The 23317-nt window shown below is 47.0% G+C and overlaps 1 protein-coding gene across 7 annotated transcripts in view; it reads left to right on the top strand.

The window, feature by feature from the left end:
- LOC119965327 (long-chain-fatty-acid--CoA ligase 6-like) overlaps nt 1-23317 on the top strand; it is a 251026-nt gene that overhangs the window by 159415 nt on the left and 68294 nt on the right. For 6 of the 7 annotated variants that reach the window (XM_038795940.1, XM_038795944.1, XM_038795938.1 and 3 more), the window contains 2 exons: nt 18779-18856; nt 22663-22797. In XM_038795940.1, the coding sequence (XP_038651868.1) occupies nt 18779-18856; nt 22663-22797 (213 nt within the window). Of the gene's footprint in view, nt 1-18653; nt 18732-18778; nt 18857-22662; nt 22798-23317 lie in introns of all 7 variants that reach the window. The other variant, XM_038795939.1, reaches the window with a different exon arrangement.

Genomic DNA, 23317 nt, shown 5'->3' with positions numbered 1-23317 from the left:
AATAGCACCAAGCACAGAAAGCAAACAAACATCCACTTAAGGTCTAGGCTCAACGGCCCATCCCTCCCCCTTTACAACATCTTATCAATCCCATAACCTTCAAACAGCCATAAACAATGGAAGTGAAAACAAGCAGGCTAAATAGAAAGACAGAAAAAATTATGCATGCAAAAACTCAGACCGATGTCTTTCCTTCCGAGAACATCTCAATTTGAGAACTTTTCTTTACCCCCCTCCATTTTTTTCTTCTTTTTTTACAAACACAAAAAAAAGGAAGAAACTGTATCTTGGTACATACACTAAAAGGTCAAAGTTAGATAGCTCAGAAATCCTTCTCTTCCCGGTCATCAGAACTCAAATTACAATGCACCACAGAACTTCTTGATTTAAATCGCGGCCAACCAGTTTGTTCTTTTTTTTTTTAAGTCCTTATGGGTCCCCCAGCTTGTTGTCTTTCATAAAGACCGCCACTTCTTCCGGCGAGCCAAAATATAGTTCCCAGTCCTTGTAGGTTACCCAAAGACTTTTATTCCCTTCGCATACAGGGCCGCTTTAACTTTATTAAAATTCGCCCTCCTCTTAGCAACCTCTGCTCCCAAGTTTTGGTAAACCTGGATCTCAGCTTCTTCCCATACGAACCATTTTGTCTCCCTAGCCCATCTCCTGATGTGTTCTTTGTCCATGAATCGATGCAGCCTCACCATCATCGCCGCCTGGGGCTCACGACCCTGGGGCTTGCACATAAGTGCCCTGTGAGCCTGGTCCACCTCCAATGGCTTGTCGAACGCCTCTGGCCCCATCATTTTCTCAAACATATTCACACCGGCATCCGATCCTTCCTTTCACTCTAGCAGACTGATGATCCAAACTTCTGCCTGCGGGAACGATTCTCTAGGTCATCCACTTTTTCCAGCAGCTGCTTTTGCCCATCCTGTAAAATGGCAATTTGCAGTGCCATCCCAATGGACTGCTCCTCTTGTTCCGTCGCCTGCTCCTGTAACTTTTGGATCAACTGTCCCTGGGCCGTCACTGTCACCTCCATCCGGTCGACAGCCCCCTTAATCAGGGCTACCACCTTGGTCAGGTTCTCCACACATTCCTTACGGTGCCGGGCGAACTTCTCATCCAGCTATGTAACCAACTGATCCATCGGCCGGGGGGCCGGACCTCGCTTCTCTGCCATTACAGCTACCAAGCTCAGATCCTCACTTCCAACCAGCTTTTGATTCTTTCTTTTGCAATTACTTTTTGAGCATAATTCCGTAGGATAGGGGTCGCCTTCTCCTCCTCTCACTTTTATCCACTTATGTTAGAAAAAATTTCCGCGAAAATTCGACTTAAAAGCCGTTAAAAAAACTACCAAGAGCAGGAGCTGCTAAATGTGCGCAACTGTTCACAGCATAGTCGCCACCAGAAGTCAGGATGGCTGGAATCTTGAGTTTAATTGGAGTGAGGATTCCCTTTGTTCTTGGAGACACTAGTTTTGGATTAACTAAATGAAGCCTCTTATCGAACCATTGCTAGAATAGTTAATACTCAGGCCATTTTCGCACCATTATGGGACACTAAGGCCTGCAAAGAATTGCCTTTGTTCAAAATTGGCTGGAACAGGCCCATCGTCCACAAGGTCATTGTTACTTTAAAACTGCTAGGAAGCATGATGTGATCAGCTGACGCCATCTTGTAAGCTCAGCAATTGTCCATGTCAATTGCAAGACCTCTGCAAAGTCATCAGGGATGCCAACAAAGGACAAAGAAAAGTACAGCACAGGAACAGGCCCTTTGGCCTTCCAAGCCCGTGCCGACCATGTTGCCTGACTAAACTACAATCTTCTACACTTCCTGAGTCCATATCCCTCTATTCCTATCCTATTCATGTATTTTTCAAGATGCCCCTTAAATGTTACAGGCACCCACTACCCTCTGTGTAAAATAAAATAAAAAAACCTGCCTCGTATATCTACTCTAAACCTTGCCCCTCGCACCTTAAACCTATGCCCCCTAGTAATTGACCCCTCTACCCTGGGGAAAAGCCTCTGACTATCCACTCTGTCTATGCCCCTCATAATTTTGTAGACCTCTATCAGATCGCCCCTCAACCTCATTAAATGTCACGTCATTTAAATCCTTCAGGATTATGTGGACTAGAGGCCTGTGGTCCGTTTCCACTCTGAATTTTGGCAGGCCGTAAACGTAGTCATGATACTGGACTATTCCTGTCAGGAGACCCAGACACTCCTTTTCGATCTGGGCATACCGTTGCTCAGTGGGCGTCATGACCCTGGAGGCATATGCCACTGGAGCCCAGGACGAGGAGTCATCTCGCTGGAGGAGCACGGCCCCAACGCCATCCTGGCTTGCATCAGTTGATATCTTGGTTTCCTTGGGTGGGTCAAAGAACGCTAGAACTGGGGCTGTGGTGAGCTTTGCCTTCAGCTCACGCCATTCCGCTTCATGTGTGGGCAGCCACTGAAATTCCGTTGACTTCTTGACGAGATGGCGGAGGGCCGTGGTGTGGGATGCCATATTGGGAATGAATTTCCCGAGAAAGTTGACCATCCTGAGGAAGCGGAGGACTGCCTTCTTGTCCTCCGGGGTCTTCATGGCGTGGATCGCCAAGACCTTGTCGGCATCTGGCCGCACACCCTGCTGCGAGATGTGGTCACCTAGAAACTTAATATCCGATTGACCAAATGAGCACTTGGCCCTGTTGAGCTGGAGACCATGTTCATGGATTCTCTGGAAGACCTGCTTGAGACGAGCGATGTGTTCCTGGGGCGTTATGGACCAGATAAACACGTCGTCCACGCATACCCGCACCCCTTCGATGCCCTCCATCATCTGCTCCATAATGCGGTAAAACACTTCGGAGGCAGATATGATGCCGAAAGGCATGCGGTTGTAGAGGTAGCGACCGATCGAGGTATTGAACGTGCACAGCTTGCGACTGGACGCGTCCAGCTGTATTTGCCAAAAGCCCCGGGAGGGGTCCAGCTTAGTGAAGAATTTGGCATAAGCCATCTCACTGGTCAACTCTTCACGTTTCAGGATCGGGTCATGCTCCCACATGATGTTGCAGTTTAGATCCTTAGCATCAATGCAAATGCGGAGCTCCCCTGATGGCTTCTTTACTCAGACCATGGAGCTGACCCAGTCTGTTGGCTCTGTGACCTTTGAGATGATGCCCTGGTCTTGGAGGTCCTGTAGTTGCTTTTTCAGATGATCCTTGAGGAGCGCCGGCACCCGGCGTGGTGCATGAATTACAGGAGTGGCGCTCGGCTTGAGCAGGATTTTATATCGGTACGGGAGTGTGCCATTTCCATCGGGCGAGGCCGTTGCCGGTGACGACATGGTGTGGACTTGCTGAACCAGGTTCAGGAGCTTGCAGGTGCGAGCACCGAGCAGGGACGTCCCGTCAGGCCTGACTATTTCAAACCGTAATGTTGCCTTGATCGCCTTGTTGGATACCCCTAGTTGACACAAGCCACTGGCAGCTATGGCATTGCCATTGTAGTCAAGGAGCTGGCAGGCTGGTGGAAGAATGCTTGGTCGGGCCTGGATGGTGTAGAGGTCGGATTGTGAGGTGAGGTTCGCAGACGTGCCGGTGTCCAGTTTAAATCGGATGCGAGCCTTGTTAACTGTGAGGACAGCACACCACTCATCGTCTGGATCCACACTGAGGATCGAGAGGCGTTGCGCAGGTGTGGTGGAGGCCAACTCATGTTTGGTTATGATGCCCACCCGATATGGAGACTTGAGGCAGTCAGCATCAGGGTCTGTTGGGCCGTCTGGATCGGAATCTGGCATGCCTTGCTGTATTGAGCGGACACCTTCACCGCAGCTGAGATCGCTGGCTACTGAGCGGTGGAGCAGATCTGCAAAGGGCTGTGTAGTGGCCAAGCTTGCAACACTGGAGACATCGGCGTCCTTTTGCCGGACATTGCCGCTTTAAGTGGGTGGAGCCACAATTCGGACACATCATGATGCTGACGTCAACACGTTCCGTGCGCCATCGCGCATGCGCAGTGCAGTCGGTCAACGTACGCACCTGCGCAGTCGGGTTGTCGGTCTCGTCGTCCACTCGGTCGTGGTGCGCATGTGCAGGGATCCGGGAAAAGCATTAGAAACGGCCACTCTCCTCGATGCTCAGGCCCTGAATCTGTGCGATGGCCTGCCCCCTTTCCGCCTCGTGGGAGGCCAGCTTTGCAGTTTCTGCCGCCCTGATGTGGGAGTAACAATTCTTGGCATGCTCATGGACAATGCACATCTCAATAGCGACAGAGAGGGTCAACTGTTTGATTTTAAGGAGCTGCTGCCGCAGGGAGTCGGAGTGGAACCCGAAAACGATCTGATCCCGGATCATGGAATCAGCCGTTGAGTCATAGTTACATGACTGCACTAGGATGCGGAGATGGGTCAAGAAGGAGTGAAAAGGTTCATCCTTACCCTGAAGCCTCTGCTGGAAGATGTACCGTTCAAAGCTCTCATTCACCTCATTGTCGCAGTGGCTGTTTAACTTCAGCAGGAATGTTTTGAATTTTGTTTTGTCTTCACCGTCGGCGAACGTAAGGGAGTTGTAGATATGGATGGCGTGATCCCCCGCAGTGAAGAGAAATAGCGCGATCTTCCTGGCATCCGATGCTGCCTCGAGGTCGGAGGCCTCGATGTACAAGAGGAACTTTTGCTTGAAGATTTTCCAGTTGGCGCCGGTATTGCGGAGGAGGCTGGATGTTTTCAATTGCGCTGGATGGCTGCTTGCTGGTCAATGCTGATTCACTTGAGGTAGGTCCATCAAGATCAGTATCACTCCGGTACCATGATGTGTTAGGCAGGTTGGTTTGATGTGGACTGCACTCGATGCAGGGAAGTTAGAAACAGACGTCTAACACTGGAAAAGATCCAACACTGTTTTATTCAACTGTAGAACTGCTGCACATATTCAGCTGTGGGTCGACACTGTACTGATCTGACTGGTACCTTGTAGCAGCCTGACCAGACTTACTATCTACCGCATGGTGTTTGCACTTGCTAGCTTATGGACTCTGACTGTCTCAGTAGCTGGGTCCCAAGAGAGCGGGAAACCTAGTGCCCTCTGTCTTTATAGTGGTAGTATCCTGTCCGGTGATTGGCTACTGTGTTGTATGCTTACTGGTCATCCTATGTGTCAATCACTGCCTGTCTGCATCTCATTATATACATGAGTGGATATTATGACACCTCCCACCCGGGTTATTCACTCTTCCAACTTCTTCCATCGGGCAGGAGATAAAAAAAGTCTGAACACACACTAACAGGTTCAAAAACAGCTTCGTCCCCACTGTTACCAGACTCCTAAATGACACTCTTCTGGACTGATCTGATATCTTCACACACATCTACTGAATAGTACTGCACTCTGTATGCTTCACCCGATGCCTGTGCCTATGTATTTACATTGTGCATTTGTGTATGTCCTTTGTTTTTTCATGTATGGAATGATCTGTTTACACTGTACACAGAACAATATTTTTCACTGTACCTCTGTACATGTGACAATAAAACAAATCCAATCCAAATATCTCCAGCTTGGATAGAACCAGATACATAAAAATCAATTAATATGATCAGGTTCACAGATTTTCATGCCCCTCGTGTTAAGGAAAAAAACTCACCACTCTGTATTTTGCTTACGAACAACCCTTACCAGGTCAACATTATTCCTCCATCAATCCGACTATATCCTTGTGTTATCAAGATGCTATAAGAGTTTGTCATGTTTTGTTCAAACCATTTTTTAATTGGATTTCTTCTTGATAGATGGATGATTGAAAAAGCAGCATTGTTGGCTATTACTGGTTCCTGAGAACGCAGTTGATGGACCTTCCTTCAGGAGCCACTATATTTTCTTTCACAGAAGTATGCTTGAGGCGATACAAATCCTTCTTGGAAAATGAAACTAATTGAATCAAAGTTTTTAACAAATACAATGCTGGGCGGAATTCTCTGACCCCCCCCGCAGGGTCGGAGAATCACCCGGAGCCGGCGTAAATCCCGCCCCCGCCATGGCTGGAATTCTCCGCCACCCGGGAATTGGCGGGGGCGGGAATCGCGCCGCGCTGATCAGCGTGCCCCCCGCGCCGATTCTCCGGCCCGCAATGGGCCGAAGTCCCGCTGACGTGGTTTCAAACACCTCTGTTGGTGGCTCTTCCTATGAAAAACTTCCTTATTTGATCAGCTGTCTAAAAATAAAAGTAATGAAAGACGGTGTCGGTGAATGCGAAATGCTGTAAAACTCCAAATCTTAAAGTCTAAAATATCCTCTTGAGTGTTGGGTATGTTAAATCATTTCTATATCCCCCTTTTTAAGTTTTAAAGATGTATGGTGTAATGATGCATATTAATCTATGAAGCAAGCTGCTGTAGCTGTCCTCACCGGGTGGGAAATTCTGGTCGGTTCCGTCAATAGTGACCCTCTCCCCGCTGCTGGCAAAGGGTACAAACAATGGGAAACTTTGTTTCAGTGGGACCGAAAGATCCTGCCACCTCAAAACATGCTGGGGGGGCGGGGGGGGGGGGGGGGGGGGGGGGGGCAGTGGAAAATTCTGCCCGACTGGGTCCACAATTTTGTTTCCTCATGTTATTGATGGAAGTAATATTTCAAATAGTCATGTCACCCCAAGATTTAATTCATTCATGGGATGTGAGCATCACTGCCAACATTTCTGGCTCATCCTTTGTTGCCACCTTTTTACATTGCTGCAGTCCTTGTGGCTCGGTAGAACACATTCTGTTAGGGAGGGAGTTCCAGGTTTTTGACCCAGTGACATTGGAGAAACAGCAATTATAGCTCCAGGGTTGGCTGGTGTGACATGAAGGGGAACATGGAGGCATTCCCATGTCTTTTCTGAATAATCACCAGTTCTTTCCTGATTAGACCTATTGTTCGGTCTAATCAAAATAAGGAATCACCAGTTCAAGGAAGCAATGGATAACACAGCAGGAAACTGTTATTAGAACAGCAACACTGTGAGCTACCAGATAACATTTCAGCACCAATGCATGAGGTTGAATAGTGTATAATGGGAAATATTTCAAAGAAAATGTTTTTCCTGTAATATCTCCCAATCTACTAATGTTATTTCTAAGAAAATTGCATGTGGTTTTATTGTCCATAGAATTGATGTATGTAAAGGGATTATCATCCACCTACAGGTTAGTTGCAGACCAATTTCATAGAATTTTTTTTTAAACAGTGCAGAAGGAGGCCATTCGGCCCATCGAGTCTGTACCGGCTCTTGGAAAGAGCACCCTACCCAAGATCAACACCTCCACCCTATCCCCATAACCCAGTAACCCCACCCAACACTAAGGGCAATTTTGGACACTATGGGCAATTTATCATAGCCAATCCACCTAACCTACGCATCTTTGGACTGTGGGAGGAAACCGGAGCACCCGGAGGAAACCCACGTACACATGGGGAGGATGTGCAGACTCCGTACAGACAGTGACCCAAGCCGGAATCGAACCTGGGACGTTGGAGCTGTGAAGCAATTGTGCTATCCACAATGCTACCGTGCTGGATGTTCCTCTCATTTCCATTAAAATCTCCATTCACTTTGGCAGGACTAGAAAATCCTGCCAGCATTAGGGGCTAGAAAATTCCAGCCTATGTGTGCAACATCTGCAATTCACTAAGGATGTTCTCACTGAAATCTGTCAACTTCTGCAGTCACAACTACAACCACAGAGGGCAAGCACCCCATTACTGGTTGCGATGAGCTTTTCATGCATTGGGCTACTGGCTGGTCGGAGTTGGCGATATCTCCAGCGACATTCAGTTGCTATCCACAAAGGCACTTTTTTTTTTATTACTTGAGAGCTGGCTGCATTTTATTCTCACTTGCCAGAGACCAGCAGGTGGAGTGAGCATGAGGCTTCGTGAGAATTGTATTTGCATTCCTGCATGTGTCTCTCTTATACCAGAACCAAAGATTTCTTGCCAGCTTCAAGGTGACTATAGAAAAGAATAGCGTAGGCATTCTATTGTGTCACCTCCATTCCAGACAACATGGAAATTCAAAGGAAAGCTACTGGATAATAACTAAGAGGGAACAAAGTCTACACAGCCCCTCACTGGCTGTGAAGAATCCATCTGCTTGCAATACCAGCAAACACGACCCTGATTCCCCATTAATCAACAATTTCACATCTTGCCTTCTCTTTTGCACTGGCTATCTGCTTGCACATAATGCAAAAGTGAATACCCCCACAAAATAAAATTGACAAACCAGATTTATATATGAAATGATTCCGTATTGCAAAAAGTGAACAAATCAGTCTTGGGAAATTGGGGGGGCATGCTGACACCGATCTGCAGCTTTTAAATCGGGAGATAGTGTCGAGTAAGTAGGAGGATTCCATCATTTAAATGTTACAACACCAGGTTAAAGTCCAACAGGTTTGTTTCAAATCACTAGCTTGCTCACCCCAGTCCAATGCCGGCATCTCCGCATCATCATTTAAAATGGTTTTAGCCTTTCCTTGGACCATGGCCTGGGCAATGGTTATCCCAGTAATGGCCAGCCAAAAATCCTCCTTGGAAATCGGGACATTTTAGGCTCATTCGTCTGGATGTGGTTAGCTCTTGCTGCTTTGGTTTCTGCACCATCATGTCCTGGAAGAGATGGAAATATGTCGATGGGTGTCACAAAATCTGAGTTGTGTGGTTGTTATCCATGTGTACAAGCTGAGATAAGGGTGAGGTTTGCAGCAGTGCCAGGTGTTTTTGAGGATGCAGTGCTGCAAATGAAAGTCGGGTATGAATCCTGACTGTTGCAGATTGCTGGTAGGTGAAAGGTGGGGGTGTCATGAATTGAACAGTGTCTGAAGGAGGGGTTTCCAAATTGTCGGTTGTGACCCCATTGCGGTTGTGGTCTCTGAAACGACAATGGTGACTGTGGAGTGAAGACAGAGATTTGATAATCCTGGGATTTTAAATGTGTGCTTTTTGTGATGGCCATGGCTTAACATGAGCTGTCAGGACTGATGGCTGTCAACAACAACAGCCTGCCAAATAATGGTAGGTGTCTTATTTTAATTTATGTCGTTCATGTTATTGCCATTCTTCAATGTTTCACAGGTCAGATTCACTTCTGCATGGCTGCAGATCCCTACTCCATCCATAATACACCTCCTTTTGAACGGTGCTGGTGCTGATTGGCTTTAAGCAGTATTTTAACTGATGCTAGCCACTCTCAATATTGGTCACCACCTGATATATTAGAACATAGAACAGCACAGTACAGGCCCTTCAGCCCACGATGTTGTGCCGACCATTTATCCTAATCTAACACCCCTTCAATTTACTGCTGTCCATGTGCCTGCTGAAGAGTCGCTTAAATGTCCCGAATGACTCTGACTCCACCAACTCTATTGGCAGTGCATTCCACACACCCACCACTCTGTGTAAAGAACCTACCTCTGACTCTCCCCTATACCTTCCTCCAATCACCTTAAAATCATGTCCTCTCGTGACAGCCATTTCCACCCTGTGGAAAAGTCTCTGGCTATCCACTCTATCCATGCGCCTCATCACCTTGTACACCTCTATCAAGTCACCTGTCTGCCTTCTTCGCTCCAGTGAGAAAAGCCCCAACTCCCTCAACCATTCTTCATAAGACATGCCCTCCAGTCCAGGCAGAATCCTGGTAAATCGCCTCTGTACCCTCTCCAAAGCATCCATATCCTTCCTGTAATGAGGCGATCAGAACTGGACAAAATATTCCAAGTGTGGTCTAACTAGAGTTTTATAAAGCTGCAGCAAAACATCGCGACTCTTAAACTCAATCTCCCTGTTAATGAAAGCCAACACACCATACGCCGCCTTAACAACCCTATCAACCTGGGTGGCAACTTTGAAAGATCTATGTGGATTCCAAGATCCCTCTGTTCCTCCACACTTTCAAGAATCCTGCCTTTAACCCTGTATTCAGCATTCAAATTTGACCTTCCAAAATGAATCACTTCACATTTATCAAGGTTAAACTCCATCTGCCACTTCTCAGCCCAGCTTTGCATCCTGTCAATGTCCTTCTGTAACCTGCAACAACCCTCAACACTATCTGCAACTCCCCCAACCTTCATGTCATCGACAAACTTACTAACCCACCCTTCCACTTCCTCATTCAAGTTATTTATAAAAACCACAAAGAGCTGAGGTCCCAGAACAGATCCTTGCGGGACACCACTGGTCACTGACCTCCAGGCGGAATACTTTCCATCCACTGCCACTCGCTGTCTTCTTTCGGCCAGCCAATTCTGTATCCAGACAGCCAAATTTCCCTGTAGCTCATGCCCCCAAACTTTCTGAGTGAGCTTACCATGGGGAACCTTTCAAATGCCTTACTGAAATCCATATACACCACATCCACTGCCCAACCTTCATCAACGTGTCCCCCCCCCCCCCCTCCCCCGCCCCACTCCCACCCCCAGCAAGATGTTCAAATTTTGAATTTCTTTGCCAGAGAAGGGTTGGAGCAATTTAACTCTGAAGTATTGGAGGGAGTATTTCAGGAAAATAAAATATATTACTCATCTTTGCATTTCTCCAACTGTAGCAAATCAAAAAAAATGATTTGCATTCAAAGTCTAATTATTCTGAACCCAGCAGTGTATTGCAACACACCATGGTTCGTTAATGACGGTAACCAAGGGTGTGCAATTCTCCAAAAGGTTTTCTAAATGTTGTCTCTGGAGAACCCAGCTGCGAATTCCCACTGGGTGGTTCAGCGTGATCCAGATCACAATCCACCCATTCTTAGAAACGTTTTTGAAGCCAGGGTGATTTGCACCAGTGAGGCTGACCCTCAAGATCAAAGAACAAAGTAAAGTACAGCACAGGAACAGGCCCTTCGGCCCTCCAAGCCCGTGCCGACCATGCTGCCCGTCTAAACTAAAATCTTCTACACTTCCTGGGTCCGTATCCCTCTATTCCCATCCTATTCATGTATTTGTCAAGATGCCCCTTAAATGTCACTATCATCCCTGCTTCCACCACCTCCTCCAGCAGCGAGTTCCAGGCACCCATTACCCTCTTGTGTAAAAAGAACTTGCCTCGTACATCTCTAAACCTTGCCCCTCGCACCTTAAACCTATGCCCCCTAGTAATTGACCCCTCTAACCTGGGGAAAAGCCTCTGACTATCCACTTTGTCTATACCCCTCATAATTTTGTAGACCTCTATCAGGTCGCCCCTCAACCTCCGTCGTTCCAGTGAGAACAAACCGAGTTTATTCAACCGCTCCTCATAGCTAATGCCCTCCATACCAGGCAACATCCTGGTAAATCTCTTCTGCACCCTCTCTAAAGCCTCCACATCCTTCTGGTAGTGTGGAGACCAGAATTGAACACTATACTCCAAATGGCCTAACTAAGGTTCTATACAGCTGCAACAAGACTTGCCAATTCTTATACTCAATGCCCCGGCCAATGAAGGCAAGCATGCCGTATGCCTCCTTGACTACATTCTCCACCTGTGTTGCCCCTTTCAGTGATGTGGATCTGTACACCTAGATCTCTCTGACTTTAAATATACTCTTGAGGGTTCTATCACTCACTGTATATTCCCTACCTGCATTAGACCTTCCGAAATGCATTACCTCACATTTGTCCGGATTAAACTCCATCTGCCAACTCTCTGCAGAAGTCTCCAAAAGATCTAAATCCTGCTGTATCCTCTGACAGTCCTCATCGCTATCCGCAATTCCACCTACCTTGTGTCGTCGGCAAACTTACTAATCAGATCAGTTACATTTTCCTCCAAATCATTTACAATCAGCAAAGGTCCCAGCACTGATCCCTGCGGAACACCACGAGTCACAGCCCTCCAAACAGAAAAGCACCCTTCCATTGCTACTCTCTGCCTTCTATGACCTTGCCAGTTCTGTATCCACTGTATCGGGATGCTGTTTTTTAAAGGCCTCCCCGATTTCAGAATAACACTGCAGTCTCTCTTTCCCCCTGCTCCTTAGCAGTGCCAGAGGGCAGTACTTTAGAACATCTGATTTTTAATGGAAGGACTTCCGAACAGAGGAAACCCCAGCAGGAAAAAACTTGAGGATAGAAACAACACCTTCTCAAAAGAGGAAGCACATCAGAGTTGATGGACCTTGGCGAGCTATAAAAACAAATGTGGCGATAACCACTGTAGATGTGCATACTTGCAGTAGGGGGATGTATGGCTGTACCTGTAATACAGGTTCCTCCTGTAAGCCCCTGCCGGCTAGCTCCGCCCACAGGGAGCTTGTGTATAAATATGCGCGTGAGTGACTCAGACTCTAGTCTTCAGTTGCAGCCAGAGGAATAGCATCACACAGCAATAAAGCCTCTATTGTACTTGTCTCTCGTCTTTGAGTATAATTGTTAGCGCCACAATTTATTGCTTTGTGATTTTCCGTTCACCGTGGACATCAAAATCAAGCCTGACCGTCTGCAGCTGGATCCGCAGTTGCCTCACGCCAGAAAAGACTTTGTTCAGTGGTTTGTAGTCTTCGAGGCCTACATCTCTTCAGCGGACCCTCCCCCGACGGAGGCTCAGAAAAAGCAACTCCTGTACTCCAGACTTAGCTCCAGTGTCTCCGCTAATTCGAGATGCGACTGACTACACCACAGCTATGGAACTGCTCAAGGAGAACTATGCACAGTCGGCGAACACCCTGTTTGCGAGGCATCAACTCTCTACTCGCGTCCAGCAGCCGGCTGAGTCGATTGAAGACTTCTGGAGGGCCCTTATACCTCTGGTACGAGACTGCGACTGCCGGGCCCTCACAGCCACGGAACACTGACTTATTCATGCGCAATGCCTTTGTTACAGGCATTGCATCGGACCCCATCCGGCAACGACTGCTGGAAGGGGCCGCCCCCGACCTCGCGGCCGCAAAGGCTCTGGCGCTTTCCATGACGGCCGCCTCCCGTAGTGCGCGATCTTACTCCGCTAGCCACTCGGCCCACCCGTCCTACCCCTCGTGGACCCTACAAACGGCCCCCCAGGTGCAGCCGCCCCCGCGCACTATGCCTACGCTGCTCGCCGCACCGCGCTCCCTGGGGGTCCCCACTGTTATTTCTGCGGTCAGCAGAAGCACCCTCGCCAGCGCTGCCCGGCCCGCACCGCGACCTGCAAAGCTTGTGGCAAGAAAGGCCACTTTGCAGCGGTGTGTCAGTCCCGGACGGTTGCTGCTATCGCGTCCCCGGCCCCCTCGCCTCAGCCGCTCGCTCAATGGGCCCCGCCATCCGCTTCCCCCAACCCCACGTGCGCTCCATGGGCGCCGCCATCTTCATCCACCACCGCCATGTGCGTTCCATGGGTGCCGCCATTTTGTCCCGACCCCACAACGTGCGCTCCATGGGCGTATCCACAGGTACTCCAGATGCCGCCATTTTGTCCTCCCGGGACGGGGCCACGGGACATGGGTCGCTACCGCTCCTCGTCGGACTCATCTGATTCGACCGCCGATCGCCCGCTGCTCGCCTCCGTTACGCTCGACCAGTCGCGTCCTCACAACCTGTCACCCTCTTCCACATCAGTGCTGGTCAACGGCCACGTGACCTCCTGCCTCATTGACTCTGGGAGCACCGAGAGCTCCGTCCACCCGGACACGGTAAGGTGCTATTCCCTTGAAGTCCATCCTGCCAACCGGCAGATCTCTCTCGTCTCCGGGTCCCACTCTGTCCCGATCCGGGGTTTCTGCCTGGTTAAACTTACTGTACAGGGTGTGCAATTCGACCGCTTCCGTCTGTACATTCTCCCCAACCTCTGTGCGTCACTCTTACTAGGCCTGGATTTCCAGTGCAATCTCCAGAGCCTCACCCTCAAATTCGGCGGACCCCTACCTCCCCTCACTGTTTGCGGCCTCGCGACCCTCAAGGTCGAGCCTCCCTCGCTCTTTGCCAATCTGACCGCAGACTACAAGCCCGTCGCCACCAAGAGCAGACGGTACAGCACCCAGGACAAGGCCTTCATCAGGTCCGAAGACCAGCGGCTGCTTCGTGAGGGTATCATCGAGGCCAGCAACAGCCCTTGGAGAGCCCAGGTGGTAGTGGTTAAGACCGGGGAGAAGCACAGGATGGTCGTGGACTACAGCCATGCCATCAACCGGTACACGCAGCTCGATGCGTACCCCCTCCCCCGCATTTCTGATATGGTCAATAATAAGATTGCACAGTTCCGGGTCTTCTCTACTATTGACCTGAAATCCGCCTACCACCAGCTCCCCATCCGTAAATCGGACTGTCCCTACACTGCCTTCGAGGCAGACGGTTGTATGTGCCAATTTCTTGGGGTTCCCTTCGGCGTCACGAATGGAGTCTCGGTATTTCAACGAGAAATGGACCGAATGGTTGACCGGTACGGACTGCAGGCCACCTTCCCGTACCTCGACAATGTAACCATTTGCGGCCATGACCAGCAGGACCATGATGCCAACTTTTCTAAATTCCTCCACACCGCATCTCTCCTTAATCTCACGTACAACAAGGAGAAGTGCGTGTTCCGCACAGACCGCTTAGCCATCCTCGGCTACGTAGTCCAAAACGGACTACTGGGGCCCGACCCCGACCGCATGCGCCCCCTCATGGAGCTCCCCCCCCCCCCCCCCGCCCCAAGGCCCTCAAACGCTGCTTTGGGCTCTTTTCTTATTACGCCCAGTGGGTCCCACAATATGCGGACAAGATCCGCCCACTTATCCAGTCCACACATTTTCCCCTCTCGGCCGAGGCACAACAGGCATTCGCCCGCATTCGAACTGACATAACCAGGGCCGGGATGCACGCAGTAGACGAGACACTGCCTTTCCAAGTAGAAAGCGACGCTTCAGATGTCGCACTGGCCGCCACGCTGAATCAGGCAGGCAGACCCGTGGCATTCTTTTCACGCACCCGCCACCCCTCCGAAATTTGGCATTCCTCTGTTGAAAAGGAGGCCCAGGCAATCGTTGAAGCGGTGCGGCACTGGAGGCATTACCTGGCCGGCAGGAGAGTCACTCTCCTCACTGACCAGCGGTTGGTAGCCTTCATGTTCAACAACACGCAGCGGGGCAAGATCAAGAATGACAAAATCTTGCGGTGGAGAATCGAGCTCTCCACCTTTAACTACGAGATCTTGTATCGCCCCGGCAAGCTCAACGAGCCCCCAGACGCCCTCTCCCGAGATACATGTGCCAGCGCACAAGTGAACCAGCTCCGTGCCTTGTACGAGAGCCTTTGCCATCCGGGGGTCACTCGCTTGTAATCAAAGCCCGCAATCTGCCCTACTTCGTCAAGGAAGTACGGACAGTCACCAGAGACTGCCAGATCTGTGCCGAGTGCAAGCCGCACTTCTACCGGCCAGATCGCGCGTGCCTGGTGAAAGTGTCCCCCCCTTTTGAACGCCTCAGCGTGGATTTCAAAGGGCTCCTCCCCTCCACCGACTGCAACACCTACATCCTTAGTGTGGTTGATGAATTTTCTAGGTTCCCCTTCGCCATCCCATGCCCGGATATGACGTCTGCCACCGTCATCAAGGCCCTGGATTCCATTTTTGCCCTGTTCGGTTTCCCCGACTACATCCACAGTGACAGGGGATCCTCGTTCATGAGCGATGAGCTGCGTCACTTCCTGCTCAGCAGAGGTATCGCCTCCAGCAGGACGACCAGCTACAACCCCCGGGGAAACGGGCAGGTAGAGAGGGAGAACGGGACGGTATGGAGGGCCATCCAGCTGGCCCTATGGTCCAGGAACCTCCCAGCCGCTCGTTGGCAGCAGGTCCTCCCTGACTCGCTCCATTCCATTCGGTCGCTATTGTGCACCGCAACTAACAATACACCCCATGAACGTATTTTGCCTTTCCTAGGAAGTCTACATCCGGGGTGTCGCTCCCAACGTGGCTCATGACTCCGGGCCCAGTCCTTTTCCGTAGGCATGTCCGGAACCACAAGGTGGAACCCCTGGTGGACAAAGTACGCCTTCTCCACGCCAACCCTCAGTATGCCTACGTGGAGTTCCCCGATGGCCGCCAGGATACAGTCTCGCTCCGGGACCTGGCTCCCTTGGGTGCCGATCCCATGCCCACGCCCCCTTTTCCCCCCCGCGCCACTCTCCTTTTCCCCGGCGCCCTCCTATTCGTCCCCACCAGGTCCATCCCTCGTCCCCCTGCCCACACTGGAGGACACGGAAGATTTCAGCTCGCTCTCGGAGTCATCCCGCCAGCAGCCAGCACCAACACCGCCAGCACCTGCACCGACGTTGCCACCACAGCTACGCTGATCACAGCGGAACATTCGACCACCGGTCCGGCTCAACCTGTGACCCGCTGACCGGATGGACTCTTGGTTTTCCTTGCTTGGACCATTTTGTAAATATTTCACCCTTTGTATCATAGTTACACGTCACCCCCGCCGGACTCATTTTTACAGGGGTTGAATGTGGTGATAACCACTGTAGATATGCATACTTGCAGTAGGGGGATGTATGGCTGTACCTGTAATACAGGTTCCTCCGGTAAGACGCTGCCGGCTAGCTCCGCCCACAGGGATCTTGTGTATAAATATGCGTGTGAGTCACTCAGACTCTAGTCTTCAGTTGCAGCCGGAGGAATAGCATCACACAGCAATAAAGCCTCTATTGTACTTGTCTCTCGACTTTGAGTATAATTGTTGGCGCCACAACAAACAAAGCAAAATAGCCTGGACATGTCAATTGGGAAGCTTGTACAAGATAATGGATTGTGAGGGCAGCACGGTGGCGCAGTGGGTTAGCACTACGGCCTCACGGCGCTTGAGGTCCCAGGTTTGATCCCGGCTCTGGGTCACTGTCCGTGTGGAGTTTGCACGTTTTACCCGTGTTTGTGTGGGTTTCGCCCCCACAACCCAAAAATGTGCAAGCTAGGTGGATTGGCCACTCTAAATTGCTCCTTAATTGGAAAAAATGAATTGGGTACTCTAAAATTGATTTTTAAAAAGATAATGGATCGTTAAATTGAATGTAAACAATGCAGTTGCAGGCTTTTGGGCTTCTCCGCAAGCCCAGAGTGAAGTTAAAGGGCAATGATATTGAATGTCAAAAAAGAACTTCAAACACATCAGGGAAAACTTTCACCTTCATCTGACAGTTCTTTAAACTTGGCATGCTGGGAGAGGCTTTAAAAGAGAGGAAAGATTTGACAAACACCAACCCCCTACTTGGCACCCTGGATGTAAGTGTAGGGAGGGTATTTTCCCCCTTGGTGTCCCTGACATCTGGTTCCCGCATTTAGGGACCAGTAGTGATTTATGCTTGTGAAGCTGCAGCATGCCATTTCAATCTCACTAGTGAGGTTGAAATGGATGCTAATGATTTCTGGGCCTCACGACCGATTTTAACAGGCCAGCAAGAATTCCAGATGCCCCTGGAAAATTGACCCCAAAAATATAATAGGAAATCAGCAGAAACCAGACATATGAGCGAGGGAAAAGTGCTTTATCTGTAGTTAATAATTTGTTGTTTGATTTTTCTGTTGCAGAACAAGAGATCTGTGATTTGACTATTGGTACAACAACTGTAGGGAATTTGTTTTCCTGTTAGTCATAATTTGAGAAATTTGCCATTACTGTAATTGTCCCCAGCTGCATCCTGCTGTATTGTAAATATGAAATACAAGAAGTAATGTTAAATATCTTGAGCAGGTGTGCTGTTCTCGTGCACAGTGGCTGACCAGTAAGGATTGACAGAGCCTGGGAGCAGGTTACCTATCCGCATTTTGCCAGAGGAAATTGAATGTGATGCAGATAAAACCTAATAAGAAAGAAGGCAAATTAAATACATTTTTCCAAATGTTATTTGAAAATATGTTTTCTGTTATTTGAATTGACAATTAACTAATGAATATTTTGCACGTTATTTCATTAGTGTAGTGTTGATTTATTTACTCTTAAAGGGGCTGGGTCACAAAGCGTTCCCAACGTTTAGTTGTGATGTCAATCATTCACTGTCAATTTATAGCTCAGAGTGGTCAGTTTAGAAGTCTGATATTGCAAGTGACTGCAGAAAGTTGGGAGGGGGTGGTGAGGGAAGAAAGTATAGCTGTTAATGGCAATGCACTTTCATAAAGCTATGTCGCTTTTGACAGAAATTCACTTTATGGTAAATTTATCGATTTGGCCATAGAGAAGCTTTCCTACTTTAAGGCAAGAAAAATGCATAAGTCAGCTGCTGAATACATTAACAGATTCCTGTTGGCAAGGAGTTAAGTGAACAACAATTTATGAAGAAGTTGGCCTTAAAAATGGAGAACAATTTTTTGTACTTTTTGCAAAAGCCAAAATAGTGCAGATACTGAAATCTTGAGGAAAAAAAAAAATCAAAACGTTGGCAACATTCGACAGGTTAAGATGGTCTTTGGAGAGAAAGTTAATTTCAGATTGATTAACCTTTCACCAGAGTTGTTGGTCAAGTTTGCAGTTGCCGAGTTTGATATGACGGCAGAGTTTTGAGACGCAATTAACCTTTTGTGTCCTTTGAACATATATTCATTGAGATGACAAAGCCCCTTTAATTCATGTCCGTTTCTCCTAGTGTCATTTTCTTTTCTCTTGTAACTTTCTCTTTGTGTCTCTGTCAGTGTATTTTCCTCTCTGTCTCACATTCCCTCATACCCTCTGCAGAAAGTGATCTTTCCAAGACAGGACGATGTCCTTATTTCCTTCTTGCCTCTGGCGCACATGTTTGAGAGAGTTATCCAGGTAAGAGTCTATCTCACCATGCTTGTGCCACTTGTTATGTTTTACAGAGCCAATGGCTGCCCACATCTGATGATGTACATATTTCCTACTTGCCATTAGCACACATGTTTGAAAGAATGGTACAGGTAAGAATGGCCCATTGAGTCTATACAGGCAGCTAACTGTCTGCCACTCTTAATCACATCTTCAAAAGTATACACTCATTTGCTATTCTATTCTGTCTTTCATGCTTTGCAGCAAAGCCCTGGTGAAGCGCAGTATTGGCTTTCACTAATGCAGCATTTCTTTATTTACTGACTAATGGTAACACTGACCACTGATAGTCATATACTTTCATGCCTACTAAAATTCTTTCATTTCATCGCTTTGGTGAATGCAATTTAGTACATTGATTGTGATTGTCTGTATCCATATTATCAAACACTGTACAAGAAGTTCAAATTCAATGTAACACAATGCATCTTTTTTTCTCCATTATCATGACTGAGTGCAGTTTCATGTGTTCAAAGCAGGTTTGAAGGTTGATGGTTCTTCAGCCCATTTGGTAATTATCTGTCCAGAATATCATAAGAACATAAGAACTAGGAGCAGGAGTAGGCCATCTGGCCCCTCGAGCCTGCTCCGCCATTCAATTAGATCATGGCTGATCTTTTGTGGACTCAGCTCCACTTTCCGGCCCGAACACCATAACCCTTAATCCCTTTATTCTTCAAAAAACTTCATTTTCCCATAACAGCAGCTAGATGTTTCCAAAGCTAATCCTGAGACTTGACTGCACTGCACCACACAACCATTTTAAAATGTGCTCATTCTCCCATACAAATAAATCATTTATGATGTTGGTTCTATATTTACTCTTCATAATCTGAAAGTAGTAGTTTGTTTGTCTCATGTACTTTGTCTCTCTGTAAGGGTATGCTTAAGATGACTCATTCTTGAGGTTCACTTTATAGTGAGCTTTCTGACTGTACTATTGCCACTAGATCAGCCCATTTTAGTTGTCTGCCTACTTCTCAAAAATAAATATTCCATAGCATGTCACGTAGTGAGGTGGAACCCCAATGCATGATTCCACAGTTTGCAATTCAGATTTGCCCTTGCTCATTTATGCTCCTTAGAGAAGACCAGTTTCCATAGAGATGGAAGGAAATTCATAAGAATCGCTCTTTCAAGTTTGGGAATGTTTCATTAATTCTTAAATAGGTCACAGGTAAAGTGGGAGCGATCACTTCTGCAAACCTGTGCTTTGTTTCATGGTGTGTGCCTCCTAAATTAGCTCACGATTGAAGCTGATATTGCAAGCTAATCTTGGAAACATGTAGGGAATTTAAAAGTGTCTTAAAAAAGTTCAGGAAAAATGGAAATGGTGAAACGCTATAGTTAAATTTATGTGGCGGCATGGTGGCCCAGTGGTTAGCACTGCTGCCGATGGCACTGAGGACCCGGGTTTGATCCCGGCCCCGGATCACTGCCCATGTAGAGTTTGCACATTCTCCCTGTGTCTGCATGGGTTTCACCCCCACAATCCAAAGGTGTGCAGGGTAGGTGAATTGGCCACGGTAAATTGCCCCTTAATTGGGAAAAAAAATAATTGGGTACTCTAAATTATATTTTTTTAAATAGTTAAATTCATTATTTCCGAGGTTGTAGTGGTATTGTCACTGGTGAAATTTGAATTCAATAATTTAAAAAAAAATCTGGAATTAAAATTCAAATGATGACCATGAAACCATTGTTGATTATTGTCAAAACCCATTTGGTTCACTAATGTCGTTTAGGGAAGGTAATCGGTTGTCCTTATCTGGTCTGGTCTATATGTGACTCCAGATCCACAGCAATGCGGTTGACTCTTAAATGCCCTCTGGGATGGGCACTAAACGCTGGCCCAGCCAGCGCCACCCAGATCCCATGAGCAACTTTTTTAAAAAAACTGGCAGTTCTCACATTCACAGACATAGGGAAATACACTTGCATGCAACTTTAGCAATGGAATTTGTTAATGCAGTTTGAAGTGCATAAAATATATACTTGACACGATTTTAACTTTCTGCAGACTTCAGGAAGATAATAGGTAGAACAATTTCACTATCTACCTGATGCCCTTTATGAGAAGACTGTGCCATTTGCATGGAATTGGCGAGTAATAAACAAATGAAACAATCCGATAGGTTGGAAATCTCAGATCCTCTCTGGAACCAAACCCTAAGTTAGAGGTTAAATTAGGAGGGTGGGGGCTAGTGAGCGGTAGTTAAAAGACATTGCAAGAGGAAGCCACAAATACTTTGCAGCAGTGCAAAGATGTTTGTAGAACCAGGCGGTGTATTCCCAGTTGGCAAAGCTTATGCAGCACCTAATCTGCCAAAAACAGTGACTCACGCTGGACTGAGCAGGTTCAACTTCAATTCTTCATCAGAATGAATTGTTTTTGCTTCACTGTGGTTGTTCGTTTCTTCCACAGTGTGTTTTGTTTCTTCCTTTGAATGAGTTCTGTATATTCCTTTTGAGCGTGAGCATTCTCTGGAAAGTTATTTTACTCCAGCAGGCTCTTGCTGTGTGCCAAATTCTGACACAATTTTTACATTGGCTGTCCTTGCTTCAACAATCGGCCTGTAAATGGCCCTTTTGTGCACAGTAATGACGCACCTGTTGGTGGGTAGACTTCTTCTGGGCGGCAGCCAGTTTATGGATCGTCATGCATTCTCCGAACGGAGAAGCCTCCTTAGCTGCAAGCTCCATTGAAAGAGCAATATCTAATGCAGTCTTCAGACTTGTATTTCATTCCGTTAATGTTTTAGTGGCCTAATGTTTCAAACTACACACTCAAGTAGTCTAATGAGTTGCCAAATTCACACAACCAAGTCGCTTCAGGATTTCAGTAAACTGCACAATATTTTCCCTTTCTAACTGATTCCTTTGAAATTGAAGCCCCTCCACAATAATCAATCGCTTTGGTGAATAATCTTCAGTGTCTTATCCCCAGGTTTCTCTGTCTGAACTAAACTTCTAAGCAAATGAAAAAGTTTTGCTTCCAATTGTACTTGGGAATACAGGGACCTGAATCTCTTCTGAAGTTTTATTGGCTAGATTATAATAATGGAATCTCTCTGCATATGATTTCCAGTTCTGAGTCTTCATCAAAAGAGCTCATTGCACCAACATTTCTCGCTATTTTTCACTGGTTTCAGAATTCAATTCAGTGGTCTAGTTCATTCAGGATGGATTACCAATTTGTAACAGCTTTAACCTGCAAACAAGTTACAATCTTTTTTTCTTTGCTCCACTCTTGTGTTTTACTGTACTGCACGTGGCAAGCCGTGCAGCCTGGCTCCTTGGATTGCCAGTTTAAAATCGGTCCTTTGCCCCAGAACCTTACAGGTTCTGATGTCAGCAATTTCTGATCACCTGTTAATCTGCTGATTGATCAATCTTTTGAAACTTCTCCACTTTTTTTTCTTTTGATTCCACCCTTGTCTGTTTTCTTTTTGTAAATTGTTGTATCCTTAGACTAACAGTACAAAAGAAATAGATTGCTGAAGCATGTGGGTTAAGATCAACAGAGGTTTATTGAATAGGTCTTCACTGTACAAGGCACAAGTTGGCACTCGACTAGGTAAAAGCCTGCAAAATAGCCAATGTGGCGTGACTTCCATCTAGAATAGATATTGCACACAACTACAATAACCCAAATATATAACAGGCTAAATCCCTTTCATCCCACTGAAGTTAACATTCTTCAAGATTTAGAAGTTCTTCTTCGTTACTAATATAACCTTTAGGATGCAATAGACACTTAGTCAAATGTTCCCCTGCAGATATTTTGTCCACTTGCAAATATTTTCCCTGCTCATGGTTAACTTGAGATACTTTGAACAATTGGTATAACAGCATTATTGGGTCTGTTTTTAGTAAATATGATTTAATTTTCTTTCAGTCTGTAGTTATATGCCATGGAGGTCGGATAGGTTTCTTCCAAGGTGACATTAGGCTCCTATCAGATGATATGAAAGCTCTTCATCCAACTATTTTTCCTGTTGTTCCAAGACTGCTAAATCGAATGTATGACAAGGTTAGCTCTTTTTTTTCTGTGCAATGTCATAAGTGTAGCACAATATATGAATAACTTGTGTTGCAAGGTACTAATGCATTTATATAGTGCCTTAAAGATGGAGAAATATCTAAAAGTATTTCATAAAGGCATTAATCAAAGCAAAATAGGTTTTAAAAAATGTACAAGGGAATGGATGTCAAGTGATGCGGGTTGGGAGAGGTCATTGAAAGTTTGGTTGAAACGATTGAGAAGAGACATGAGGTTTTGCGATGAGTTAGAAGTTGGGGGAAAAAAAGATCTGTTTGAGCTGCATGCAGAAAAATACTTTTCACTGTACCTTGGTACATGTGACAATAAACTAATCCAATACAATTTGGATTGACAACTGGATGTGGAAGGTGTACAGAAGTCTAGAATCAAAGGACTGAAAGATCTGAGACAACCATAAGACTAAATGGCAAAGGTAAAATGGGAAGAGAATCAGGAGGAATTTGAGGATGAAGATTATATTCAATGCATGGAACTTTGGGGGCTTGTG

Source organism: Scyliorhinus canicula, chromosome 4 (assembly GCF_902713615.1).
Source record: "Scyliorhinus canicula chromosome 4, sScyCan1.1, whole genome shotgun sequence".
NCBI lineage: Eukaryota > Metazoa > Chordata > Chondrichthyes > Carcharhiniformes > Scyliorhinidae > Scyliorhinus > Scyliorhinus canicula.
Note: the sequence above shows the minus strand (reverse complement) of the source record. Positions and strands in the feature narration are given on the sequence as shown.